The sequence below is a fragment of the Myxocyprinus asiaticus genome, chromosome 16 (genome assembly GCF_019703515.2).
Source record: "Myxocyprinus asiaticus isolate MX2 ecotype Aquarium Trade chromosome 16, UBuf_Myxa_2, whole genome shotgun sequence".
Taxonomy (NCBI): Eukaryota; Metazoa; Chordata; class Actinopteri; order Cypriniformes; family Catostomidae; genus Myxocyprinus; species Myxocyprinus asiaticus.
In genome coordinates this window covers 43,036,603-43,061,924 of record NC_059359.1, presented here as the reverse complement: position 1 = coordinate 43,061,924, position 25,322 = coordinate 43,036,603, and the positions used below count along the sequence as shown (strand labels likewise).

At 37.7% G+C, this 25,322-nt stretch overlaps 1 protein-coding gene across 2 annotated transcripts; it reads right to left on the bottom strand.

The window, feature by feature from the left end:
* Positions 1–454: 454 nt before the first annotated feature.
* On the bottom strand, positions 455–13,050 carry LOC127454399 (prolactin regulatory element-binding protein-like). 2 transcript variants are annotated; one of them, XM_051721585.1, is made up of 10 exons: positions 12,923–13,050; positions 12,240–12,380; positions 11,750–11,945; positions 8,680–8,915; positions 6,258–6,338; positions 4,613–4,740; positions 4,333–4,506; positions 4,132–4,204; positions 3,880–4,039; positions 455–1,017 (listed from the first exon to the last, which is right to left on the bottom strand). In XM_051721585.1, the coding sequence occupies exons 2-10, from the start codon at positions 12,372–12,374 to the stop codon at positions 923–925; spliced, it is 1,278 nt and encodes a 425-aa protein (XP_051577545.1). In that variant the 5' UTR covers positions 12,375–12,380; positions 12,923–13,050; the 3' UTR covers positions 455–922. The 2 variants fall into 2 exon arrangements, with proteins under 2 accessions (XP_051577545.1, XP_051577546.1); XM_051721586.1 differs by lacking the exons at positions 11,750–11,945; positions 12,240–12,380; positions 12,923–13,050 and adding an exon at positions 9,464–9,593.
* Positions 13,051–25,322: the final 12,272 nt, after the last annotated feature.

Below are 25,322 nucleotides of genomic sequence, written 5' to 3'. Positions count from 1 at the left end.
GCAAATGCTTCATGCTGCAACCCCCCAATGTTCAAGCCAAATCTACGCCCTTGAATTGTACCCCATTTACTTTCTTAATTCACATTCATGGTCTTAGTGTGCACACATTATTAGTGCTTGCTGTTCCAAATTAAAAACAAAATGTTTGCCTTGGTAATCTTTTAACATAACTTGCTCTCCCTCTGAGCCAACTTCTGCTTTTGACTGACATCACAAATCCCTTTTACTTTTTCAACTTGTCTCCGTTCTAGTGTGGTATGCCGCAATCCAATAAATTCCTGAGGGGTAAAATCTAGTCCTGCCCTACATTTTTTTCATAAATAGGTCAGATTACATTAGTTAAATGTGCCGCAAATGGCATTTCACTATTTACTATAATGTGGGGAGCAATACCAGATAAAAATGACTGATAGTGTAACATATTTTATCACTGCTGGTATATGGTAGATCATAAATCATGGACAGACAACTTGTTTTTTGTTTTTTTTCAGGGTGTATATTTATATTTGTACATGGTTTTAAATATTTAAAATAATCCACAGTTGAACTTCCCTGGATAAATAGTTTTCCTCCATGACATTAAAAGGCATTTCTTGACACATGCTGGTGGTGCAGTTGATATCCTCGAGAACATCATCATTTATGCATTCATGTTTTCATCCAGTTTTCCAATGATCATGAAGCAATTAGCTCACTGAAGAGGAAAAGCAGCTCTTTAGGATTTCATGATTTTTGCTCCATCTTCAGGTCATGCCCAAACTCGACATCCAATCAGATTCATGAGAATTCAAATTCACCCTCCAGACATGATACTTCAGTTAAAACCTGGCGCTAAATACAGACAAATTTCATAGGTTCAAGTTTGTTTTTAAGTCATTTTAGTATGTAAATGTTAAGCTCAGGTGATGGTTCCTTCTGTACTCTAAATGAATCCAGGGAATAGAGACTGCAGCAGCAGAATCACTGCCACTACCATCAGACCACAGAAGAACAGCACCAGCCATAACGGGAACGATCCTGAGGGTGAAATACACGAGCGATATTACACATCAACATTCACAGGACTGATTTGTTTGTTTCTTTCTTTCTTTCATTTTTTACACCATGCCAGCTTCTATGGCTATATTCATGGCGGGAACTAGGTTTAGTTATTTAAAATAGTTAACTAAGTTAAATGAGGTGTTTAAGATCAATTTTTCCTAAAAACCTTAAAACTAAATTTAGATTCATTTGATTAAAAACCTTTTCAAAAGAATCAACTGAATAATACAGGTTCCTCAGATGTGTAGAGGTATGACAGTCCAGTAAAATATGTTTAATGGATAGTGGGTTCTGACAAGATGAGCACTTTGGTGAATTTTCTCCTGATAGTAAAAATTGGTGTGCGAGTCTTGTATGTCCTATCCGGCATCGTGTATAAATGGCTTGATCCCAGCGAACACATATTTTGTTCCAACAACAAGATTTATTTCTCGTAATTTGTTGTTTAAACATTGATCCCACTCCGACTGCCATTTGTTTTTGATATATACATTCAGAGTTGGTTTCAGATCTGTGGAAGGTATAGGGCATTTTACTGGTTCAGTAAAACTGGTTCAGTAGATAATGCTTCTCTGGCAGCTCTGTCTGCTTGTTCATTACCGGAGATTCCTGAGTGTCCAGGTACCCAGCAGAAAATAATGTTAAACTCTTTGTTTCAAGAGATGACAGCTTGATTAAAATCTTCACGATTGTTGGGTGATCAGTTTTAGTAGCTTCCAATGCTTCAAGCCATGATTTTGAATCAGTTATTTTTTTTTTTTAAATGTTGTGGAGCAGTCTCGATAAACTTCAGTGCCAGTAGTAGAGCGTTTGCCTCAGCAGTGAAAACTGAACTTTGGTCAGGGATGCGGATACCCTGACAGAGTTGGTTTGCTGCAAAAGCTGCTGCCACTTTATTTCCAGATTTAGATCCATCTGTGTATATTGGGATATGTTGTGGGTATACTGCTCTTATGTCCAGAAGTCGTTGATGGAAATCATTCGGATGTGTTTTGGATTTTTGGTTCCTTGTTAAATCCAGATGGATTTTAGTCTTTTTGAGACCCCATGGAGGAATTTTGCAGAAATGTGTCTGTTCCACACTGTTTAGATCCACTTTCAGATTCTCCAGATGGGTTTTTATACGTAGGCCAAATGGACAAATGAAACTTGTTTTTCTTTTTTCCATATATTGTTGAATGCTGAAGTGGGAAAACTGCTGAATAGGCTGGGTTTTCTTTATTTGTTTTAAGTTTGGTTGCATGTTGTAAGGCCAACTTTAGGCGTCTGATTTCCAAGGAAGGTTCATTGGCTTCTGCATAGAGACTTTGGATTGGTGATGTTCTGTAGGCTACCAAAGCTAGTCGTATACCTTGGTGGTGTACAGTGTCCAAAAGTCGTATGTATGACTTCCTAGCTGATCCATAAATTATACTTCCATAGTCCAGCATTGAGCGTACCCTGGTCCTGTACAAGTTCATGAGAGTTGAGCTGTCTGCTCCCCATTTGGTTTTGGATAAAACCTTTAAAACATTCATAGCTATAAAACATTTATTTTTTTAGTGATTTAATGTGAGGAAAAAAAGACAGTTTGTTGTCAAAAGTGATACCAAGAAACCTGTTCTCTTTAACAACTTTAATGGGGACTCCATCCATAAACAGCTCTGGTTCATTGTGTAGCGAACGAAGCTGACAGAAATGCATACAGATGGTTTTTGTTTGTGAGAACTTGAAACCGTTCTGTGTTGACCAGGAGTGCATTTTGTTTATCTTCAATTGGATTTTTCGCTCGATAGTATTCATGTACTTACTCTTGTAGCAAATGCAGATATCATCTACATATAAACTACAGAGGACATCAGAGCCAATGACTTTTGCAATGCTATTTATTTTAATACTGAAGAGGGTTACTGATAGGATACTTCCTTGAGGTACTCCAAGTCCTTGTTTATGTAGGTTAGACAAGGTGTTTGCTATTTTAACTCTAAAAAGTCTGTTCGATAAAAGACTTTCAATGAAGATTGGCAGTCGACCTCTAAAATTCATTTGGTACAAATCCTTTAAAATTCCATGTTTCCATGTCGTGTCATAGGCTTTCTCCACACAGCTACAACGTGTTATTTTCTGGTAAAGGCATCATGAATATAGCTTTCAAGACAAATAAGGTGATCTGTAGTGCTTCGACCTTTTCTGAAACCACATTGGAAGTTACTTATGTGGTCTTTAGATTCCAGTATCCAGACCAGGCGATCATTGACCATCCTCTCTATCGTTTTGCATAAACAACTGGTTAAAGCTATAGGGCGGTAGTTTATGGGGTCGTTATGGTCTTTTCCTTGCTTTGGAATAGGTATTATTTCTGCTTCATGCCAGGCAGATGGGATTTTTCCTGATATCCAGATGGAGTTCAAAATTCTAAGGAGCATTTTCAGGGAAAGGTGGGGTAGATTCTTTAAAAATTGATAGTGCATTTTATCCAGTTCAACAGCTGTGTCGTGGGATTTTTTAATGGCTTGCTGTAGTTCTTCCACAGAAAAAGGTTGGATGTGTTACTGGAGCCGAAGTTAATCTTTTCTTTTTCTTGTTGAGCAAGAAAAGTTCGAAAAGCAGGAAGGCAGTTCTCAATAGATGAATTGTTTTCGAAAGTTTTTGCTAGAATGTTTGCAATTTCTTGTTTTCAAGTCAATAGTGTGCCGTGCTGTTTGATGTGTTGTATTTGAGGACCGTTGTTTTTTCCCTTCATTTTCCACAGGACTTATTTAACAATATACAAAGCACTTTGGAGGCTTTTTGCTTTATTGTATATAGACAGTTGAGAGGAACAGGACTATTATTATTAGATCACATACTCATACTCACTTCGGTTGGGCACTGCATGCATCTGACAGCGACTGTCCACAGCAACACTTAACATAACAACTTCATTTTCCCCCTTTATGGCTTTACTCTTAGGAGCATCAGGCAGGAACGTTAGATCTGTGACAACAATGCCATGAGACTCCTGGATGTAGTATAGTTTCTGGTGGGTTGAGCAGAAGAGATGGCAAAGTCAGTGCTGAAATACTGTGTGGAATGGATCAGTGTCATGGCACATGATTAAGTTGTTGGTACCTGCAGGGAAAATGCTATGTAGATGGCCACAGATCCAGTCACAGTTCCCAGACCAAGAAATGTTCCAGAATCACTGAGAATTCAATGCATAACCATGACATACAACATAATTGACCATAAGAATGGCTGCATGCACACTGCAGCTAAATACAGTTTGCCAATGATTACAGAATTACAGATATAGAGATTTTTTTTCTCCACCTCACAGTCAGACACGATATTACTTCATTTCCACATGGCTTTGTGAGTAATGGTAGGAATGATCGTCCATCCCATTTAGTGATGTAGCATGGTGGGGGTTTGCGGTCTCGTTTGTGAGGGATCTGGACCGTATAGAGTCTTAAAGCGTCTTTTTGGTCCTCTACTTTTGCAAACCTGATAGGAGCAAGTGAGCATGAAGAAAATGACAAAACAGATATTGACAGAGCTTTTGTCAATATGTTATTTGCTACTAGCCATCTAAAAAGTGTGTGCAACTTGCCTGCACGACTTGTAGCGGTACGTCTTCTCCGTGATCTGGGGCATGTTTTCATGCCAACACAAACCCATGGCCAGTTGATCGCCACTCCACACGCTACACTCAAAATCACGGCCTGCTGTTACAATGTGCTACATTAGAAATGAAAAAAATAAGACTAATGTTAGAATAAACAGAATTGATAGTCATGAAACTCTACATAGCTCAATCTGATAGGTCCCTTGACATGTAATCTGTTAGCCAATCAACTTGCATACTCTCTCTTTGACTAACATTTAATTGCTCAGTTTTTTTGCAGGTACTTCCGTTTCACTGCAGTGTGCTACGAGAGTTTTCTCTTTGAATCCCTCCTCCTCCCCAGCACCACTTGTCTAGATCTGCTTCACGGTAAGTGTGTGTCTAATTGTGTAGCAGCAGCATGTCCTGCATGTTATGCCTTAGACCCCGTTTACACCTGTTATTAAGATGCGTTTCAGGTGATCCGATCACATCTTGTCAGCTTTAAATACGGTCTAAAATGTTTTGTGATCGGATCCCAAAAACCACATACGAATGGTTAAAAACGCATGTGACCACATCGCATTTGAGGTGTAAATGCTATCTGTCTTGGATGAGTCCCGGACAGCAAAGAGCCACCACCCCTCACCTGTCAATCAACAGCTGCGCTAAAACAAGAGTTTAAACTTTGCAGGTTACGAGCGGCTTTAAAAGGAAATAACGGTCTGATCGGAAAATGTTAAAAAGCAGATACATTCACAAGCACAAGAACTTCACTGATTTTCTTCTGTTTTTAAAGACAGATGAGAAGCAAAAACATCTGAAGTTCAGGCAAATACAGGAAATCCACTAAAATAACAGATAATTCTGCTCAAAATGTTGCATTCGTGCTTAGATTAAATTTCAGCTGCATCTGGGAGAAATTGCGTGCCGTTTTTTTGTGCTTCGTCTTTTTTGACTTTGTTTTGCTTTAATATCATGCAGTAACACACTGACATAGTGATTGATGTATGTTGTCATGAAATCAGAAACCCTCCCCTCCAAATCTGAACACAAGTGGTCACAGGACACGCATTTAAGTGACCAGGTGTAAACAGTGATGTCTCACCTGATCACATGTGATCGGATCACCCGAGACCAGGTGTAAATAGGTCTAATTATGCAGTAGCATGTCTTACATGCATGTGCACAGCATGTCTGTGTGTGTGTGTATATGTCTTTGTACTAGCTCTGCAGCAGCCACAGCAGTGTAAGCAAATCTAGTCAACCAAAACCAAATTGAGGAACTTGTCGTATCCTCAGATTTATTCAGAGAATCATGACTAAACTCCTAAAGTTTCTGCAACCTCACTTTGGTCTTCTCCTCTCATTAAACTACTGTATGACCTCAGAAGACTTTGAATATAGTGCACAATATTCAATTGTGCTTTTTCATCATTTTTGGAACTTGACAGCCCTGGTGCCCATTCACATTAATTTTATAGAAAAGAGCAGCTTGGACATCATGCAAAATATCTGTTTTTGTGTTCAACAGAAGGAAAAAAATTGGATAAACTAACATTTTAATCATGGTAAAATCTCTAGAACATATGACCTTGAGTGGTATTTTGCTTTAATAAGTATAACAAACCTCACAGAATATATGAACTACCTTTTTATCAGGACTGAGGTCTATATCCTCCAGTTCATCTTTGTGTGCTTTGAAGTTCAGCTTCTCCTTCAAGGAGGGGAACTGCAGAAAGAGGAAACCAGTTGAGACCACGAAGACAGTGTTCAATAAAAGGCTTTGCTCCAAAACATAGTGAGCTTTCTCATTGCCTACATAGGCACCATCTGGAACCTCATATGTGACTGATTTGGAATTCTCTACATGGTCAAAAGCTCCGTGTTTCATATAAATAGTGCTCCCCACATGAAGTGCACAAGAGACTTGACTCACAATTGATTTCAATAGAGTTTGGTGTCAGCATGTTGTTAATATAACACTGTGATACTCTAATTAGGATAAAAATACATAGCATATATAAATATTGGGTAAAATAGTCAATTTTAATTAGATGTAACTATTATTTTCAATACCTTTTCGTATTGAAATACATTTAAAATCCACACATTTTTCATCAAGTATGTCGCAATGCATTTTACAGTAGGATTGTCTTCTCTGCAAAAAGTTACTTGCAATGCTAAGATAACTTAGAAGTATACAGCGGCAAGAAAAAGTATGTGAACCCTTTGGAATTACCTGCATTTATGTATAAATTTGTCTTAAAATCTGGTTTGATCATCTAAGTTACAATAATGAACAAACACATTCTGTTTTAACTAATAACACAAATTATTGTATTGTTTTTGTACATATTGAATACATCAAACATTCACAGTGTAGGTTGGGAAAAGTATGTAAACCCCTAGGCTATTGGCGCAAACAAAAGCTAATTAGAGTCAGGAGTTGGAAAACCTGGCATCCAAATCATGAAACGAGATTGGAGGTGTGGGTTAGAGCTACTTTGACTTATAAAAAGCACTCAAACATTTTGAGTTTGCTATTCACAAGCAGCATCTGCTGACGTGGACCATGCCTCGCAAAAAAGAGATCTTAGAAGACCTACGATCAAGATATTAATTTGTCCAAAGTTAGACAAATTGTCTATAAATGGAGACGATTTAGTACTGTGGCTACTCTCCCTTGAAGTGGCCGTCCTGCCTAGATGATTCAAAGGGCACACCACAGAATGGTCGAGGTAAAAAAGAACCCTTGAGTGACAGCAAAAGACTTGACGGAATCATTGGAACTGCTTACCATCTGTGTTCATGAGTCTACTATCCGGAAAATATTAAACAGGCATGGTGGGACACAATGAGGCAAGCCGTTGCTTTCCAACAAAAAACATTGCTGCACGCTTGAAGTTTGCCAAAGACCTCCTGTAACACTCTACAAAGCTACTGGGAAAATGTTTTGTGGATTGATACATCTAAGCTTGAATTGTTTTGATACTGTTTGAAAATGATTTGGGGCTGCTTTGCTGCTTCAGGGCCTGGACCGCTTGCCATCATCGAGAGAAAAATGAAATCCCAAGTTTATCCAGATATCCTACAGGATATTGTCAGGGTGGCTGTGTGCCAACTGAAGCTCAGTAGAAGTTAGGTGATACAGCAGGACAATGACCCTTAACATCGAAGTAAGTTCACAACAGAATGGCTTCAAAAAAAGGAAATCCACCTTTTGGAGTGGCCCAGTCAGAGCCCAGATCTTAACCCAATAGAGATGCTGTGGAATGACCTCGATAGAGCCGTTCACATCTGACATCCTAAGAATACGGCTGAGCTGAAGCAGTTCTGCAAGGACGAATGGTCCAAAACTCCTTTTTAATGTTGTGCAGGTCTAATCCAAAGCTACCGGAAACGCTTGGTTGAGGTTATTGCTGTCAAAGGAGGATCGACAAGTTATAAATCCAAGGGTTCACTTACTTTTTCCACAGCAGTGTGAATGTTTAATGGGATGTATTCAATAAAGATATGAAAGATTATTATTGTTTTTGTGTTGTTAGCTTAGGCACATTGTGTTTGTCTGTACTTGTGACTGTGATGAAGATGAGATCACATTTTATGAACAATTAATGCAGAAAACCAGCTAATTCCAAATGGTTCACATAATCTTTCTTGCCACTGCAGGTACACTATATGGCCAAATGTATGTGGACACCTGAACATTTATGAGCTTGTTGGACATCCCATTCCAAACCATGGGCATTATATGGAGTTGACAGTGCCTTGAAGTTACTGAGCTCTTCAGTATGACCCATTGTCCTACAAATGTTTGTCTATGGAGAGTTCATGGCTATGGGCTGGATTTCAGCAATTTTTTAAATAGCTGAAACACCTGTACTCAATAATTAATAAGGGGTGTCCACATACTTTTGGCCATAACGTGTTTCTTAGAAGGCAGCATAATTACACTGCATGCCTTTTAGAACAGCCTTCATGTCAGGAGTGCACCTATGATGCCTTAAAATGCTGTCTACATAGGCAGCTCACTAAGTTTTGGAACAGAGCAAAAGTCTCTCCAGACTCACCTCCCACACTCTGATGTAGCCATCTGCCCCTCCGCTAAGCAGAAGTGTGAGGTCAGAGCTGAAGCGTACACACTTCACACACGGGTCCTGAGCACTGAAATCTGCCTGTACCAGACCCACATCCTCCACTGAGATCTGAGGAGTCTCCTCCATCTCAGCTACATCTCCTCCTGCTCCTCCATCTCTATTTTGACCTTTCCCTCTTCTCCTCCTGGCTGCACTCTTTTCTCCAGCACCTGTTAATCAGTGTCTCGTCACAAACATTCCTAATATCTGATATTATATGCATATACACAAAAAAAAAATAAAAAAAAAATAATAATTTTTTTTGCAGCTTGTTCAATTTACTGAATTAGAATGAACCACAGCAACAATTCTAGAACATTGTCACAACTTGACTTCATTGCGTTCTATAAATTTAAATTTGTAAAATGGAAGTTTAGTCGGAACAACATGAATACATTTTGTGGTGTTAATGTAGACAGATAGATGTCGCACATGAAACTGATCGCTTGCTTCGTTAAGCAAATGCTGTGTAAACTAGTGGTCGACCGATATATCGCCGAGGCCGATAAATTTTCCCCTTTGGCCGATTTGTTTCTTGACGGCGATGAGAACTGCCTGCTTGCATGTGAAATGACTGAGACATGTAAACGACCAGTCACGGTTCGTTTGTTGTTACGTGCCATCGTGTTACTACAATAATAGTCCAAAGTGCAACACAGTCTCATTTAAACGGTCCGCATATCAGAGACGTTTGAGCTCATAATGTCAAAGTGCTCACCTGTTTCATTCTCACTCTCTCTCCTCAACAGTTCCCTGTAACATTTAACTGTCTTGTCTAATGATAAAAAGGCAAATATCAATAAAACTAACATCATTTATACCATCTGCAAATATGCGCATATCTCATTTAAACAGATGTAATAAACTAACCTCACACAACTTGAGCAGATCCAGCATCCTGTGGAGCTCAACTGAGTGCTCACCTGTTTCATTCTCCACCTCTTCTCAACAGTTCCCTGTCACTTTAAAATTTATTTTCTAATGATAAAAGGCAAATATCAATAAAACTGCTATTATATACCATTTGCAAATATGCAGATATCTCGTTTAAACAGATGTAATTCACGAACCTCACAAAAATCCAGCATTTTCTTCCCGTTGAGCGCTCATCTAATATCTTCCTCTGAAGCACGTATTCTATCAGCCAGAATAAAAAACTTCAGGATCAGGATCAAAAGTTCCTCTGATTCACAAATCATGACGGTCAGTCCATGACAATCCAAGCAGGTGATCCAGGGCATTTAAACTGTCAGGAGATTGCTTCTCTAGCTGGATCCACATGAGCGCGTGAGTGCAACTTTAAAGTAAAAGTGCTTCACATGCTCTATGAGTAAATGTCTTATTCACTATGCACTGTATGTACAATTGGTTTGATTCTGTATTTTTGGAGAAAATGCGATTGCTAACGTGGACATGCTATCCATGGTTGCTGGACTACTGTGTGTACTGTTATTTCCTTCTTCCTAATATATTAACAATTTCTTCATGTGCAAATAAATTACAAAAATTTAATGACTAAACAGAAATCAGAAGAATCTCCTACCTATGTTTAGTGTGAAATAGTGTAAATATAGTGCAAAATAAGAGTTTATTAATTTTTTTTTTAGCAATTTTATGTTTATGTTATTTACTAAATTAAATTGTGTGATATATCAGCATTGTATCAGACTATTGGCCACCCTGCTCTCTGGATATCGGCATCGGTCATTAAAAAACCCATATCAGTTGATCACTAGTGCAAACCATGGCATAATTACTAAACTACACTCTGTACTGCTTCCAACCAGCATGTATTTAGCATGCTTACATTCACTTTCACTAGTTAGTACATAAAGAAATAAGAGATTTATTTGAGTTACATTGACACTAGAGGTAGGCCAATATATCGGTTTTACCGATTAACATGCCCCGTCAGCACATATATTGTGTCTCTAACTTCATATCTTGTGAATAATAATAAAACGTATTCCTCTTTAAACCTCATCTGGTGAAATATATATTTATATTTCCACCTTAGTTATTGGTATTGGCAAAATCCACTATTGGTCATCCTCTAATTGACACATCTAATTTTGTTGGGTTTACCCAATTCAACTAGGTTCTTTCTACACAAAGTGTTTGTGTTGAGATTACATAGTAATTTTAAGTTAAGAAAACTCATTTAAAACTTGTGGAACCACTGTCCACGACTGAATCAAGTTCAGCCAAAGAGCTATTTTTTGAGTGCAGTCATGATCACCATACACAACCATAAACATTAAAGACAATAAGAGATCTATCAATGTGTCGATTTTTTTAAAGGGATAGTTCACAACAATGAAAACTCTATCATTATTTACTCTCATCCTCATGTCGTCCCAAAACTGTATGATTTTATTTCTTCTATGAAACATAAAACATCTGTTTTCCATAAAACCAAAGCACTATATTCCAAGTCTTTTGAAGTCATATGATAACTTTGTGTGAGGAACAGACGAAAAATGTATGTCGTTATACACCAATAACTATCCCCTCCACCATAGCTCTTAAATCTTATGTGCAGTCACGCTTTTAAATGTGTCCTGCCACGATAGATCACATGACAAACAATTGTGTTTGGCACTGGTGATGTTAACCCTTATGCAGTGCAACCAAAAGCACCATTTTTTAATTGAACACAAGTGCAAATTAAATTTGAGAGCTCCGATGAACGGCAAGAATGTAATTTTCTGAGAACAACAACTTCATTTTCAGATTGCTTTTCACACAAAGCTATTGTATTACTTCAGAAGACTTGGAATATAGTGCATGAGTCATTTGGACTGCCTTTATGGCGCATTTATATCTTTTTGGAACTTGAGAGTAAATCCCCATCCACTTTCATTGTAAGGGAAAGAGCTCGGACATTTTGCCTAACATCTCCTTTTGTGTGTCATGGAAGACAGACAATAATACTGGGTTGGAATGACAAAAGGGTGAGTGAACTATTCCTTTAAGGTCATTGAGAATTGAAGTCTCCACTGACCATCTTTATCAGCAGGTTTTTTCGTCTGCTTGGGTGCACGTTGACCAAACTTCATCAAGCTGCAGTTACCATCTTGCCCTGCAGCGATCACATCACCACCAAGAGACATGTTCATGGTGGCTCTTGTGTCCGTGTCATGAGTGTGCAGCAAGGTGGCACTGTGCTTACCACTGACCAGCTCCAAACTCAGGAAATGCTGCAACCAAAGAGTGACAATTGTGTGGCCAACAACTAAATAGCACATAGTCCCTTCATACAGTGGCCCCATAAAGTATTTGGACATTGACGGCACACATAAAAATGTCTGAATGTCATTATATTAGATGCAAAAATATCACATTGTTTTAATTGCTTAAAAACCCCAAAACTCATTTCCAGGTAAATTCGATTTCGAATCCCAGATTTTTAAAGTGGATACCACTGAAGAGAATTTTTGTGCCAGGAATAACCCCTGGTAGCTGATATTTGTAAAGAAAGTTGTTGCTCGTACCACTCCATTCTTGATCCCGGTCTTGGACGCTCCGCCTCCTCCTGCAGTGATGATCAGACCGGTCTTGGGGTCAGTGTTAACAGTATACAGAGGGAATGGTGCTCTGTACAGCTCAGGCGCTCTTCGTTTACCCATGCTTCTCTGAAAGTAAATGAAAGATGTTACACACAATTCCACAAAACCAATACACAACCAAATCCTGTTTATTTTCTTGCCATTATGTAAACAATCAAGTTGAATGAGGGGGCAAACAAGTCTGCTATTCCATTTAATAAATAATAAAAACCATTTAAGAATGGTTCCTTAAAATACAACACAAACACATTCACTGTAACAGAGAAGTTACAGAGATGAAAAGGGATTGACACGGACCATAGAAACAGGCTTCATGCACCACTGTTGTACACAAATATAAACACTCAAGTCTCTGTCTCCATGCATTTAGCTCTTAAGCTCAATCTGCCAATCACAACCCCCGTCAACAAAACACTTTATACACTACACACGTTTGAACATAATAGAGCGGGCCGACTCTTTTTTAGACGATAGAAGGGTTAATTCAGCTCTATGTCAATATCTATATATTTGTCTCTATTGTTCGCTGTGCAGCTCGCACTCCTCTCACAGTTTAACTGCAGCTGTAAGTTCTTTTAAAGCACGATTGATGGTGTAAGTCACTGCACCTGTGTGTGTGTCGCGCTCCAGTCTCTTTCTGCAGTATTTCCAGTGTTCAGTAGACATGCCACTGGATAAACTCACTGCATTTGTCAAAACAGCCACCATCTACTTCCTCTGTTGCTCTAGCTACACGTCAGCACAGCGTCATGTCCTGCGCGCCGGCGTCACGCGCCCGCTCTAGGCGTCATTCGCTTTTAATAAACATTTATGGATATAACGTTGGCAAAGAGAACCAAAACCTGCTTGAACAGATTAGTTTGCATTTAGACAACCTCAAATTAACACACTCAACTAATAATATAATAATTGGAGGCGATCTAAATCTAGTCCATGATGAATTTTTTGATAAATATCCCTGTAGATATGCTATAAGTCAGCCAAACACCACATTCACTAACTTTTGCAATGAACACAACCTGGTTGATGCTTGGAGACACTTAAATCCAGGAATATTTAAATACTCCTGGTGTAGCCCAAATTACAACTTGAAATCTAGAATTGATCACTGGTTATTTGCAAGTCATTTGCTACACTACAATATCAACTCTGACATTTCGGCTGCTCCACTAACTGATCACTCTTATTTCACTACAAGTCAAACCTAATGACAGCAATTCACATTCACACAAATATTGGAAGTTTAACTCCAGTCTGCTTAAAAATAATGACTACTGTCAAAAAATGTAATTAATTATTCAAGAAATTATAAACTCCGAGGAGCTAACAGCTCCTACCAAGAAGTGGGAATTTCTTAAATATAAAATACGCCAAGTTACCATTTCATTTAGTAAAAGATTTAAAAAATATATTGAAAAGCAAGAATTGGATATTATAAAACAATTAAATATATACTGCAATAAATCTAACCCTACTGAAGACGATAGACAGAAAATATTATATCTTCAACCTAAATTAGATGAAATTTACAATCGAAAAGCTCAAGGAGCCTTTATTAAATCTAGAGCTAAGTGGATAGAGGAGGGGAAAGAAAATTCAGCATATTTCTGTGGCCTTGAAAAAAGACGACAAGGGAAAAATAGCATCAGATCCTTAATAGTTGATAATACAGAAATCACAGATAACAAATTGATCTCTTCAGAAATCCTGAAATTTTATAGCCAGCTTTACAGCTCTAGATTTTCCAAAGAAGACCGTTATGCATTCTTAAAGGATATAGCGAAACATATTCCCAAAGTCGAGAATGGCTTCAGACAAACATGTGATAATCAAATAATGATTGCAGAACTTGATGCAGTAATTGGTCGCCTCTCTCTTAACAAAGCTCCCAGCTCGGACGGTCTCACAGGTGACTTTCATAAGCATTTTTGGATAGATATAAGAGAACTACTGCACCAAGTTTTTACTGAAATATTTGAAACCTGTGTCCTTCCACCCACAATGAGACATGGGGTTATCGTTTCAATTCCAAAACCTGGGAAAGACCCCAGACTCATAGATAACAGAAGACTCATTACTCTTAGGAATTCAGACTACAAACTTCTAACCTACATCTTCACTATCCGTCTTCGATCAGGAATGTCGGATCTTATTGCAGAAACATAATCTGGTTTTCTCAAAGGAAGATCAATCCACAATAATATAAGACTGGTAATGGATGTTATTGAATATAGAAACCGTATTGAGGATGATGGATTTTTTTATTTTTAGACTTCTATAAAGCGTTTGATTCTGTGGAGCATCCATTTATCCTCTCGGTACTCGAACATTTTGACTTTGGAGTTAAATTTAGGAAGTTAGTTGGTGGACTATATCAAAATATCAGCAGCTGTGTCATATTACCTAGTGGTACCACCCCAAGCTATAAGGTTGATGTGGGTAACCCCCAAGCCCCGTTTCACAATATCTGTTCATTTTAGCTACAGAAATGCTAGCAATCTACCTAAAAAACTGTAATGATATTAAAAAACTTAATATACTTGGCACAGACATCATCATCAGCCAACTAGTAGATGACACTATGTTATTTTTAAAAGACACATTTCAAATTCCAATAACTATAGCAAAAATTGAAAAATTCTCAAAAGCTTCAGGATTAACATTAAATTTAAAAGAAATGTGAACTGTTTGCTGTACATGACACATCAATGACAGAAATTTGTAATATTCCTATTAAATCAGAAATCAAATACTTGGGAATTTACCTTTCAAAGGACCAAAAAAAAAGCCAGTCTCTAAATGTGGAAAAACAATAATTAAAGAATGTAAGTCAAAACTAAATTTATGGCTTCAAAGAGACCTATCAATACTCGGTCGAATTTATCTAACTAAAATGGAATGTTTGTCAAGATGTATATACCCAGCCTACTCCAATGCCATTCCACACAAATTGATCAAATCCATTAACCAAATCAATTCTAACTTCATTTGGAGAAACAGACCTCATTATCTGAAAAAAAAGTAATATGGTTAAAGACATAAAGGATGGAGGACTTAGAGATATTGACTTTGATTGTCTTAATGGAACATTAAAAATAAATTGGTTGAAGTCCTGAATCAAACACAGTGGCTCATTTTGGTATTGTATCCCAGAACACTTATTCAAAAAAGTTGGAGGCCTGGATTTTCTTCTCAGGATGGACTTTAATATTAACAAATTACCTATATCACTATCAGAGTTCCATAAACAAAGACTGTTATATTGGAAAATGTTATATGTACATAACTTTTCACCACACACCTCTATTCTCTGGAATAATAGATATGTATTACACCACAACAGATCTTTGTTTTTTGAAGATTGGTTTGAGAGGAATATATGGTCCATAACTGACTTAATGGATGCCAGTGGCATTCTTTTAAACTATGAACAATTTTGCACTAAACATAATTTCAAACCCTCACAATCAGACTTCACTAAATTACATAAAGCACTTCCCCAAGAATTTGTTTGTCTAATAAGAAATATATTAACATACCAAATGATACAGCCACGACTGGCTCCACTATCAATTCAAGGGATTTTGATTTTGGAAAAAAAGTTCAATAATCATTTTATTAGAAGTTGTATCACTGAATACCTTTACCCTGAAAAGCCCAACAAAAATGGCATCCTGCATAAATTTGATACAAATTCAATAACTAAACTAAGAACAATATATTTAACACTTCCTATACCCCCCAAAATGAAAGAAACACTTCAAAGTTATGAACTACATTTACCCCTCTAAAGAATTACTTCGACTTCGCTTTGGTATTGATGATAATGCATGCACATTTTGTGAAAATTATGTTGAAACTACGGACCATGTATTTTTTTCATGCAACCTGGTACAAAGATTTTGGTGTGACATACGTAATTGGATACAGCAAAAGATCTCTTCATTTCCGTCTTCTATCTCCAGAGACGACATAACATTTGGTTTGATATTGCAAAGCAAAGACAATGAACTCTGTTGTAATACAATTCTGTGCCTAGCAAAAAATGTTATCCACAAGTGTAGAATTATAAAATCATTCCCCAAATTTATTTTTTTAAACAAATTTAAATTGTATTTGAAATCTCTAAAAACTCTAAAAGGTCCAAAAGAACAAAAATTTTACGACATCCTAAAACACTTTCCGACTATAGTAAATAACTGAATTTAGACTAAATTCTCGCCTGGTACGACAATGTCTCATCACTGGGTTATTTATTTATTTATTTATTTATTATTTTTTTTATCCATGTTATTAAGAGCTGTTTCCTCTTACTGTTTTCTATATATCTTTATACTGAAGTTGTGTATTATATGTTGCATGTTTATTTATAAATTCTGCAATAAAAAAAATAAAGGCGTCATTCGCGCTACAGTAATCGGAGATGTTCTTTTTCATTAAAACAACCACCGCGCTTTTACCCTAGGCGAGAGTGTCACGGTCAACTAGCGCGATGGGAGAAAGGTGCATCTCGTTGTTCCTTGCTGGGTATGCTTAGGATTAGGGTGGGGACAGGGTTAGGGCATCTGCTGCCTCCCAGGAACAAACTGTGGCCCCTTTGTACAATGGGCGTCAACTAGCGTGTTACGACAGTAAGTCACCGTTTGCGTATACCATGAATGGGGAGAGCCGTAAACTGACACCTACCTGTCGCAAAATTGTGCATGTCTTCTAATAAAACAGCCATTTTATCATAGTAAACTCCACACATAGTTCACTCCAAAAGGATTGTTTAATGTAAAACATTTTGAAGATTAGAGGACAGGCGGTCAGTTCATTAAATAATGTGCTGTTTCCGCACAAAAGCAGTTTATTCAGGGTACCGAAGCATCTCCTCCATAGACAGCCATTAAAAAAAAACAGCCTCTTGTCTCCTCGCCAGTGTACCGCCCATAAAATGTCTATGAGACCAACGAGTTATGCATTGCTTTGGTAAAATTGTTAAACTTGATAGAAAGTCTGACCGTAATAAGTGTAGTAATGATGCATTTAAATTTGTTGTTGTTGTTTGTTTGTTTATTTGTTTTGGAAAATGAAGTTTTGATTGGTTTTCTTTATACATAAAATAACATACCAGTACAAACAATAAATTAATAAATACACTGCATTAAAAAGTAATAATAATAATAATTATAGAAATAACACTGTAATGCACAACAGGGTAGGCATGTCACAATTCAGACATGGATCTAGTATCAGTCATCCTTTGAAGTAACAATCTGAATAAAACTCTCCCACATGTCAACATCTAAGTGATTTCCATTCACTTTAGCTAACATTTTTTCATATGATACATTCACAATCATGAATTCAATCCACATTTTAAGTGTAGGACATTGAATATCTTTCCAAAATCTAAGTATCAGTCTTATTGCCATAATTACCCCCACAGTAACAAGGGAGAACTCATTATTTTTAATCTGAGGAATCTCAGATTTATCTCTTAAAGACAAATCCTTGATGAAAATGGAAGGTCAAATCCCAAACATCTTCCAAGATATTTCAACACAATGTCCCAAAAAGGTTGAATTTTTGAACATTGCCAAAGAGCGTGATTGTATGTGCCAGTTTCTTGTTTACATTTCCAGCATTTATTATCATTCAGACAACCCATTCTAAAAAGTCGAACTGGTGTATAATAATACCTATGTAATACCTTATACTGGATAAATTTACCTCTTGCTTCCTTAATGTACCTTCCACTGTAAGACAAAATTCTGTTCCAAGTATCCTTATCTATGTCACTATTAATGTCTCTTTGCCAAATCAATCTCAGGTTTGCACAGTTCTTATCACCAATCCTCAAACTGAGTTGATAAAATTTAGATGATTTTTGAAGGGGTCTTGGTAGTTCACAAACTTTTTCTAAAATATTCTTGTCTTGTCCTATGGAAACTTTTGTCTCCAAACAATTTCTAATCTGTAAATATTTCCAGAAATGATCCCGGCCTTCTAAATGAAACATTTCTTTTAAATTATTATAAGATAAAAGCTTACCATTACTAAATAAATTTAGAGTACGTATTCCACTTCTAAACCATTGTCCCCAAAACAAAGGCTTTTTCCCTACCTTAACATAAGGATTATTCCATATTGATGAGTAATGCTGACACATGCGAAAAATCCTACACTTCCTGTGGATGCTTTTCCAAATCTCTTTAGAATGAAGCAATATTGGGTTGGTCATATGATGCTGTAAGTCCCCCTCTGGGTTTTGTGAAAAAGCCTCTATCGGCTGAAAAGAGGAAGTAAGTTGTCGTTCTATTAATACCCAATCTAAATCTAAATCATCTTCCCCCAGTGTCTAGCGAGCTTAGACATTTCAAATGCTATTTTATAGAGCTCTACATTCGGTAATGCTAAACCCCGGCCCCTCTATCTCTAGGCAAACATGTTGTTGTTTGTTTTTAAAAAAGTAGTAATGACGCAAGTGTGAAAAGGGCTTACTTCTGCTTCAAATAAATATATATACATTAAAATTAAGTATATTAAATTGATTGATAGATTATATTGAAATTATATGGAACATTATATGTAAATCCTTGACTACTCAAGGCATGCCAAAGTTTCAAATGTTCTATTAGGGAGTTGAGAGACTGCAACCACAAAGCAAGCTTTGAAAACACCTCTATAGGTGCCTTGACACATGGTATTTATACAGTATAGGCCTATTATTACAGTGCATCCAGAAAGTATTCACAGCGCTTCACTTTTTACACATTTTGTTATGTTACAGCCTTATTCCAAATGGATTAAATTCATTATTTTCCTCAAAATTCTACAAACAATACCCCATAATGACAACGTGAAAGAAGTTTGTTGAAATCTTTGCAAATTTATAAAAAAATAAAAAAAACGGAAAAAAAAAAATCACATGTACATAAGTATTCACAGCCTTTGCTCAATACTTTGTTGAAGCACCTTTGGCACCAATTACAGCCTCAAGTATTTTTGAGTATGATGCTACAAGCTTGGCACACCTATTTTTGGGCAGTTTCTCCCATTCTTCTTTGCAGGACCTCTCAAGCTCTATCAGGTTGGATGGGGAGCGTCGGTGCACAGCCATTTTCAGATCTCTCCAGAGATGTTCAATCGGGTTCAAGTCTGTGCTCTGGCTGGGCCAATCAAGGACATTCACAGAGTTGTCCCGGAGCCACTCCTTTGTTATCTTGGCTGTGTGCTTAGGGTCGTTGTCCTGTTGGAAGATGAACCTTCGCCCCAGAGCGCTCTGGAGCAGGTTTTCATCAAGGATGTCTCTGTACATTGCTGCATTCATCTTTCCCTCGATCCTGACTAGTCTCCCAGTTCCTGCCGCTGAATAACATCCCCACAGCATGATGCTGCCACCACCATGCTTCACTGTAGGGATGATATTGGCCAGGTGATGAGCAGTGCCTGGTTTCCTCCAGACATGACGCTTGCCATTCAGGCCAAAGAGTTCAATCTTTGTTTCTCATGGTCTGAGAGTCCTTCAGGTGCCTTTTGGCAAACTCCAGGCGGGCTGTCATGTGCCTTTTACTGAGGAGTGGCTTCCGTCTGGCCACTCTACCATACAGACCTGATTGGTGGAGTGCTGCAGAGATGGTTGTTCTTCTGGAAGGTTCTCCTCTCTCCACAGAGAAATGTTGGAGCTCTGTCAGAGTGACCATCAGGTTCTTGGTCACCTCCCTGACTAAGGCCCTCCTCCCCTGATCGCTCAGTTTGGCCAGGCGGCCAGCTCTAGGAAGAGTCCTGGTGGTTCCAAACTTCTTCCATTTACAGATGATGGAGGCCACTGTGCTCATTTGGACCTTCAATGCTGCAGAAATTTTTCTGTACCCTTCTCCAGATCTGTGCCTCGATACAATCCTGTCTCGGAGGTCTACAGACAATTACTTGGACATCATGGCTTGGTTTGTGCTCTCATCAACCACGTGGTCTTGCAGGTTCGCGCTTTACATCATCAGGAATATCAGAACTTTCCTGTCTAATATGCTTCACATATCCTGGTCCTGGTTATGGTGATTTCATGACTGGACTACTGTAATGCCCTGTTGGCCTGCCTCCCAGCTAGTTCAATTCAATCACTGCAAAATATCCAGAACGAAGCAGCGCGTCTGGTCTTCAGTCAGCCAAAGAGGGCTTACGTCACCCCACTCTTGATTTCAATCCACTAGTTCAATCCACCTGTAACTGCCCGCATCAAATTCAAGGCTTTGACTCTGGCCTTCAGGACAGCCTGTGGAACAGTATCCTCTTACTTTAATTCACTCCTACAGGTCTATGTCCCAACTCGCTCTCTGCGGTCAATGAACGAGCGAGGCCTGGTGGTCCCGTCACAAAGAGGCATAAAGTCTATTTCATGATCATTCATTTTCTCTGTTCATCTGCTGGTACCATCTCAACATTCAAGAACCAGCTGAAAACACGTTTAGAAAGCACTTAACCAATCCACACTAAAGGCCCAAACATACTTCACGCAAGTATGCAAAAGCAGACGCAAGCGCTTTGACAACGCATGGCCAACGTGTGGTCCCATTGCACATACAGTACGTGCGCTCATGCGTTGCTCTGGCGGTTACAAACCTTGGACCACAAGGGGGTGAAAGAGTTTTTTGGGCGCCATGAAATCGGATGTGGTGGAGTCAACATGTTGACAGTTGAGGAGTGTGCTTTTGTATTTGCTGAAAAGACGACAGAAGAATATGTTTGTATAATCTAACTTGTTCGGCAAGACTCTCCTCAAATTGCTGCTCCGCCATGACAGTTGTTGTTTGAAAAAGAAAATCCGCTGTAGCGCCCCTTGAGGCATAACCTAACATGTACTTGCGTTAGGTTATGAATTGCGCTCTGACACAATTTACAACGCAGCGATGCGTGAAATTATAGTTTGCGTAGCAAGATGCGTCTGCGTTCACGTACTTATGTAGAGTATGTTTGCGCCTTATTTGCACTTACTATTAATAATAATTCAATAAATACAAATTAAAAAAAAAAAACTTTCGTTGTCTGTCTCTTTCTTCTACGCTAGCTTCTATACTACTCCAGCTATTCTGAGAACTTGACAGTGCGATACTGCAGATAGACTTTTGGATGACAAATTGCTTGTTAGGTTCCTTATTTGTAAGTTGCTTTGGGAAAAAAGCATCTGCTAAATGACTAAATGTAATGGTAACCACAGACATTATTTTCTCTAAAAACCCATTGGAAATTCCTGAGGCATGATATTGTTTTGGATAGCACAGCTCAGATAATTTAGTCTTGAAAGAATTTGATGAGTTCACATTGAAATATTTGACTTTTGATTGTAGACTTTTGGTATGTTGGCAATGAGTTTGAGATCTCTTCTGAAACACAAAATAAAAGTTTTGATGCAATTACAATGAATGAGGACTTCAGATTTCAAGCTTCAAAAAGGCACCATAAAAGTATCAAAAGTGTTCTATATGACTTGTGCACTATATTCTAAGTATAGTGAAGCCATACAACAGCTTCGTGTGAGGAAAAGATCGAATAATGATTTTAGTCATTATTGGCAGTTAATCTTCCCCTCAGGTGAGCTCTTAACTAAAGAATCGCTGTGACCGGGTCATTGAGTCAGTGAATTGAACCTGAGAACAGGATCAGTCTGATTAGTGAATGAATCATTCAGACTCATTTCGTGAACTGGAACGACCAATTCATTAAAAAAATATGACTCAAAAGAATGATTTGTTCACAGAAGAGACTTCTTTCATGAACACTCATGAAAGAGTTAGGGATTTTCAGTGAAAAACGACATACATTTAGATCTATTCCTCTCACATAAAGCTATCATATGGCTTCAGAAGATTTTTATGATACTTTTACGGTCCTTTTGCATCAGGGCCAGATCTAGGAGGTGCTGGTGTGCCCCCTCAGGCACAAGTAAAGAAAAGGGTCGAATTGTATCATCATGCCGCTAACCCTAACCCTGACACTAACGAAATGTGCTGGCTCTGAAAACACGTGCAAACCCCCTCCCCCCGTCAACAGAATACACACGCACAAATAACAAATAATTGGTATTTAGAATACAGTTACATTCAAAACGTATTTTGATTACTGAAGAGATTACTTTGCATTTTATTGTCATTTGTTTCATTTAATATTTAGTCCTTTCAGATGGAAAACATTTATACATATAAATGATGCGATCCAAAGTGCATTTGAACAGCGGTGAAACAATTTCTTAAGATGTGTTACATTCATACGAGCAGACAGAGAAGTAAGTTTGAAGTAAGTTTGGAGCAGAAGAAATAGAAATAAACCTTGTGTAAATTGTCAGCTTTACGCTAAGCTAAAATGCTATTTCTAGCCATTTTACATGCACGTTACCAGACACGATCATATTTTTTTATCAAGAAAATTCACGTTGGATCATAATTTCTTCTTTTCTAGTAAGACCTTTGATATTAGGGCAAAAATCATATTCTTGATAATAATTTTTGTATTGTTTTCCTGTAAAAATATCTAAAAATCCTTAAAACAAGATCAGTTTGATTGATCTTGTTTTAGAAACAACACTGCATAAGGTATTTAGGTTTTTCAGAGAATGTATTTTTAACGTGTATTTTGTCTTACTGTACTGGCAGAGTTTTTATAGTCAAAACAAGTGAAAAAAATCTACCAGTGCTGAAGAAGTAATCCAAAGTATTTAGAATATGTTACTGACCTTGAGTAATCTAACAGAATACGTTACAAATGACATTTTACAGCAAGTATTCTGTAATCTGTAGTGGAATACATCAAAAGTAACCCTCCCAACCCTGACGGTTAAACAGATGAATAAAAATGACTAATAGAAGTTTCCTTCTAATGGCTTTGGACATGAGTTTTAAAAACATATTAGGACAATACCTCTAATGGATGTGAGGCAGGAGTAAAAATGACAAAATAAGGTGCTAAAAGGTCAGTATCTTCACTCTCTTTTCCCTTGAAGCTTTAAAGTCCCAAACTTCCACAAGTATAATGAAGTATTCCTTAATTGTTCCCCTATGAACCTCTGAGGCAGAGCAAATTTAATAATTACTATGCTCTCTGTCTTCCCTAGTGTTCTCTTTGTTTACTTAGCAACAAGAGCCTGGGAATATATATTAATTACCGCAAATAGTGTTCAAGTGCACAGTTCCTATAGCAGCTTTTGGGTGTGAAAATCTGCCCTCTCATAACTGTTTACAGGAAAAGTTTAGTCAATAATAATGAGCCTGGACAAGGATGTGATGTCATTCATGGTTGAGTAGGGTGTACTGATGTGATGTGTTTGTCATGATGATGTGATGGTGATGGCTTCTATATGCTTTATAAAGGTCTGATGTCTGACTATTGATTACTTGTTCAATACAGGGTTTTAGTGGAATAATCATTATGACCCTGAAGTGCTGGCAATAGAGGCATTCGGCATCAGACATTGTCAGTTTTAACAGTACACTGTAAAAAAAAAATACTGAGAAATATACAGTATAAAAAAAAAAAACTGTCAGCTGTGGTTGTCAGAAAATCACTGTACATTGGCAATGTTTTAAATGTTCCAGGACGGGATACAGTTCATAAGCGTATTTCATTAACTGATATAATGTTATAGCTTCCAACCTACTTGAACTACTAAAATCTGCTTTGTAATATACTGATAACCACTACAATAATACAGACAGTGTTAAAATAGAAGGCCACGTGATGACATAAAGTTAATCAAAATAGGCCTTTTAATGAAAAAATGGCTGATAAATGTGTACAAATTTGTAAGACACAGCACTAAAAAAAATTATTAACTGAACAACATACTGTAAAACACCCTAATATTCAAAACTGAAAACAAAGGGTTAGTGAATAAGGGAAGAAGCAACTATTTAAATGAAATATGATCAAATCTGCCGGGAACACCCTTTCACTATTTTTCACTGTTATAAAGTGACTCTGTGAGGTGAGATATAGATTACTAACAAAAACATAATTTTATTATGAAAGTACATGTCTTGTGAAATATAGGTTTTCACCATAAATTGGCAATTCATACTTTTTAATTACAAGAATATATATATATATATATATATATATATATACAGTTGTGGCCAAAAATATTGGCACCCTTGGTAAATATGAGCAAATAAGGCCATAAAAAATATGTCTTTATTGTTCATCCTTTTGATCTTTCATTCAAAATATTCACAAAAATCGAACCTTTAATTGAAGAAAACTAATTGAAAGGGGGGACGCATGGTGAGGAGGATGGTTTGAGTGGCCAAAAATTCTCCAAGTATGACAGCTGTAGAATTGCAGGAATTAGTTGGGTCTTGGGGTCAGAAAATCTCCAAAACTACAATCAGACGTCACCTACATCACAACAAGTTGTTTGGGAGGGTTTCAAGAAAAAAGCCTCTGCTCTCATCCAACAACAAACTCAAGCGTCTTCAGTTTGCCAGACACTACTGGAACTTCAAATGCGACCGAGTTCAATGGTCAGATGGAAAAAAAAGAGCTTTTTGGCAGCAAACACCAGAGATGGGTTTGGTGCACAAAGAGACGTAGCCATATGGAAAAGTACCCAATACCCATGGTTAAATATGGTGGTGGATCTTTAATGTTGTGGGGCTGTTTTTATGCCAGAGGTCCTGGACATCTTGTTTGGATACATGGCATCATGGACTCTATCATATACCAACAGATAAAAAATATAAACCTGACTGCCTCTGCCAGAAAGCTTAAAATGGGCTGTGGTTGGATCTTCCAGCAGGACAATGATCCAAAACACACATCAAAATCAACATAAAAATGGTTCACTAACCACAAAATCAAGGTTCTGTCATGGCCATCCCAGTCCCCTGACCTGAACCCCATAGAAAATCTGTGGGGTGAACTGAAGAGGAGAGTCCACCAGCGTGGATCTCAGAATTTGAAGGATCTGGAGAGATTCTGTATGGACAACTGGTCTCAGATCCCTTGCCATGTGTTCTCCAACCTCATTAGGCATTA

Excerpts from the sequence above, each read along its gene's own strand:
- LOC127454399 (XM_051721585.1), bottom strand. The coding sequence starts at position 12,374 with ATGGGTAAACGAAGAGCGCCTGAGCTGTACAGAGCACCATTCCCTCTG. Across the intron at positions 8,916-11,749 it reads AAAACCTGCTGATAAAGATG|GTGCTGGAGAAAAGAGTGCA; the intron begins GTCAGTGGAGAC and ends ACTGATTAACAG. Across the intron at positions 4,507-4,612 it reads TACCGCTACAAGTCGTGCAG|GTTTGCAAAAGTAGAGGACC; the intron begins GCAAGTTGCACA and ends TGCTCCTATCAG.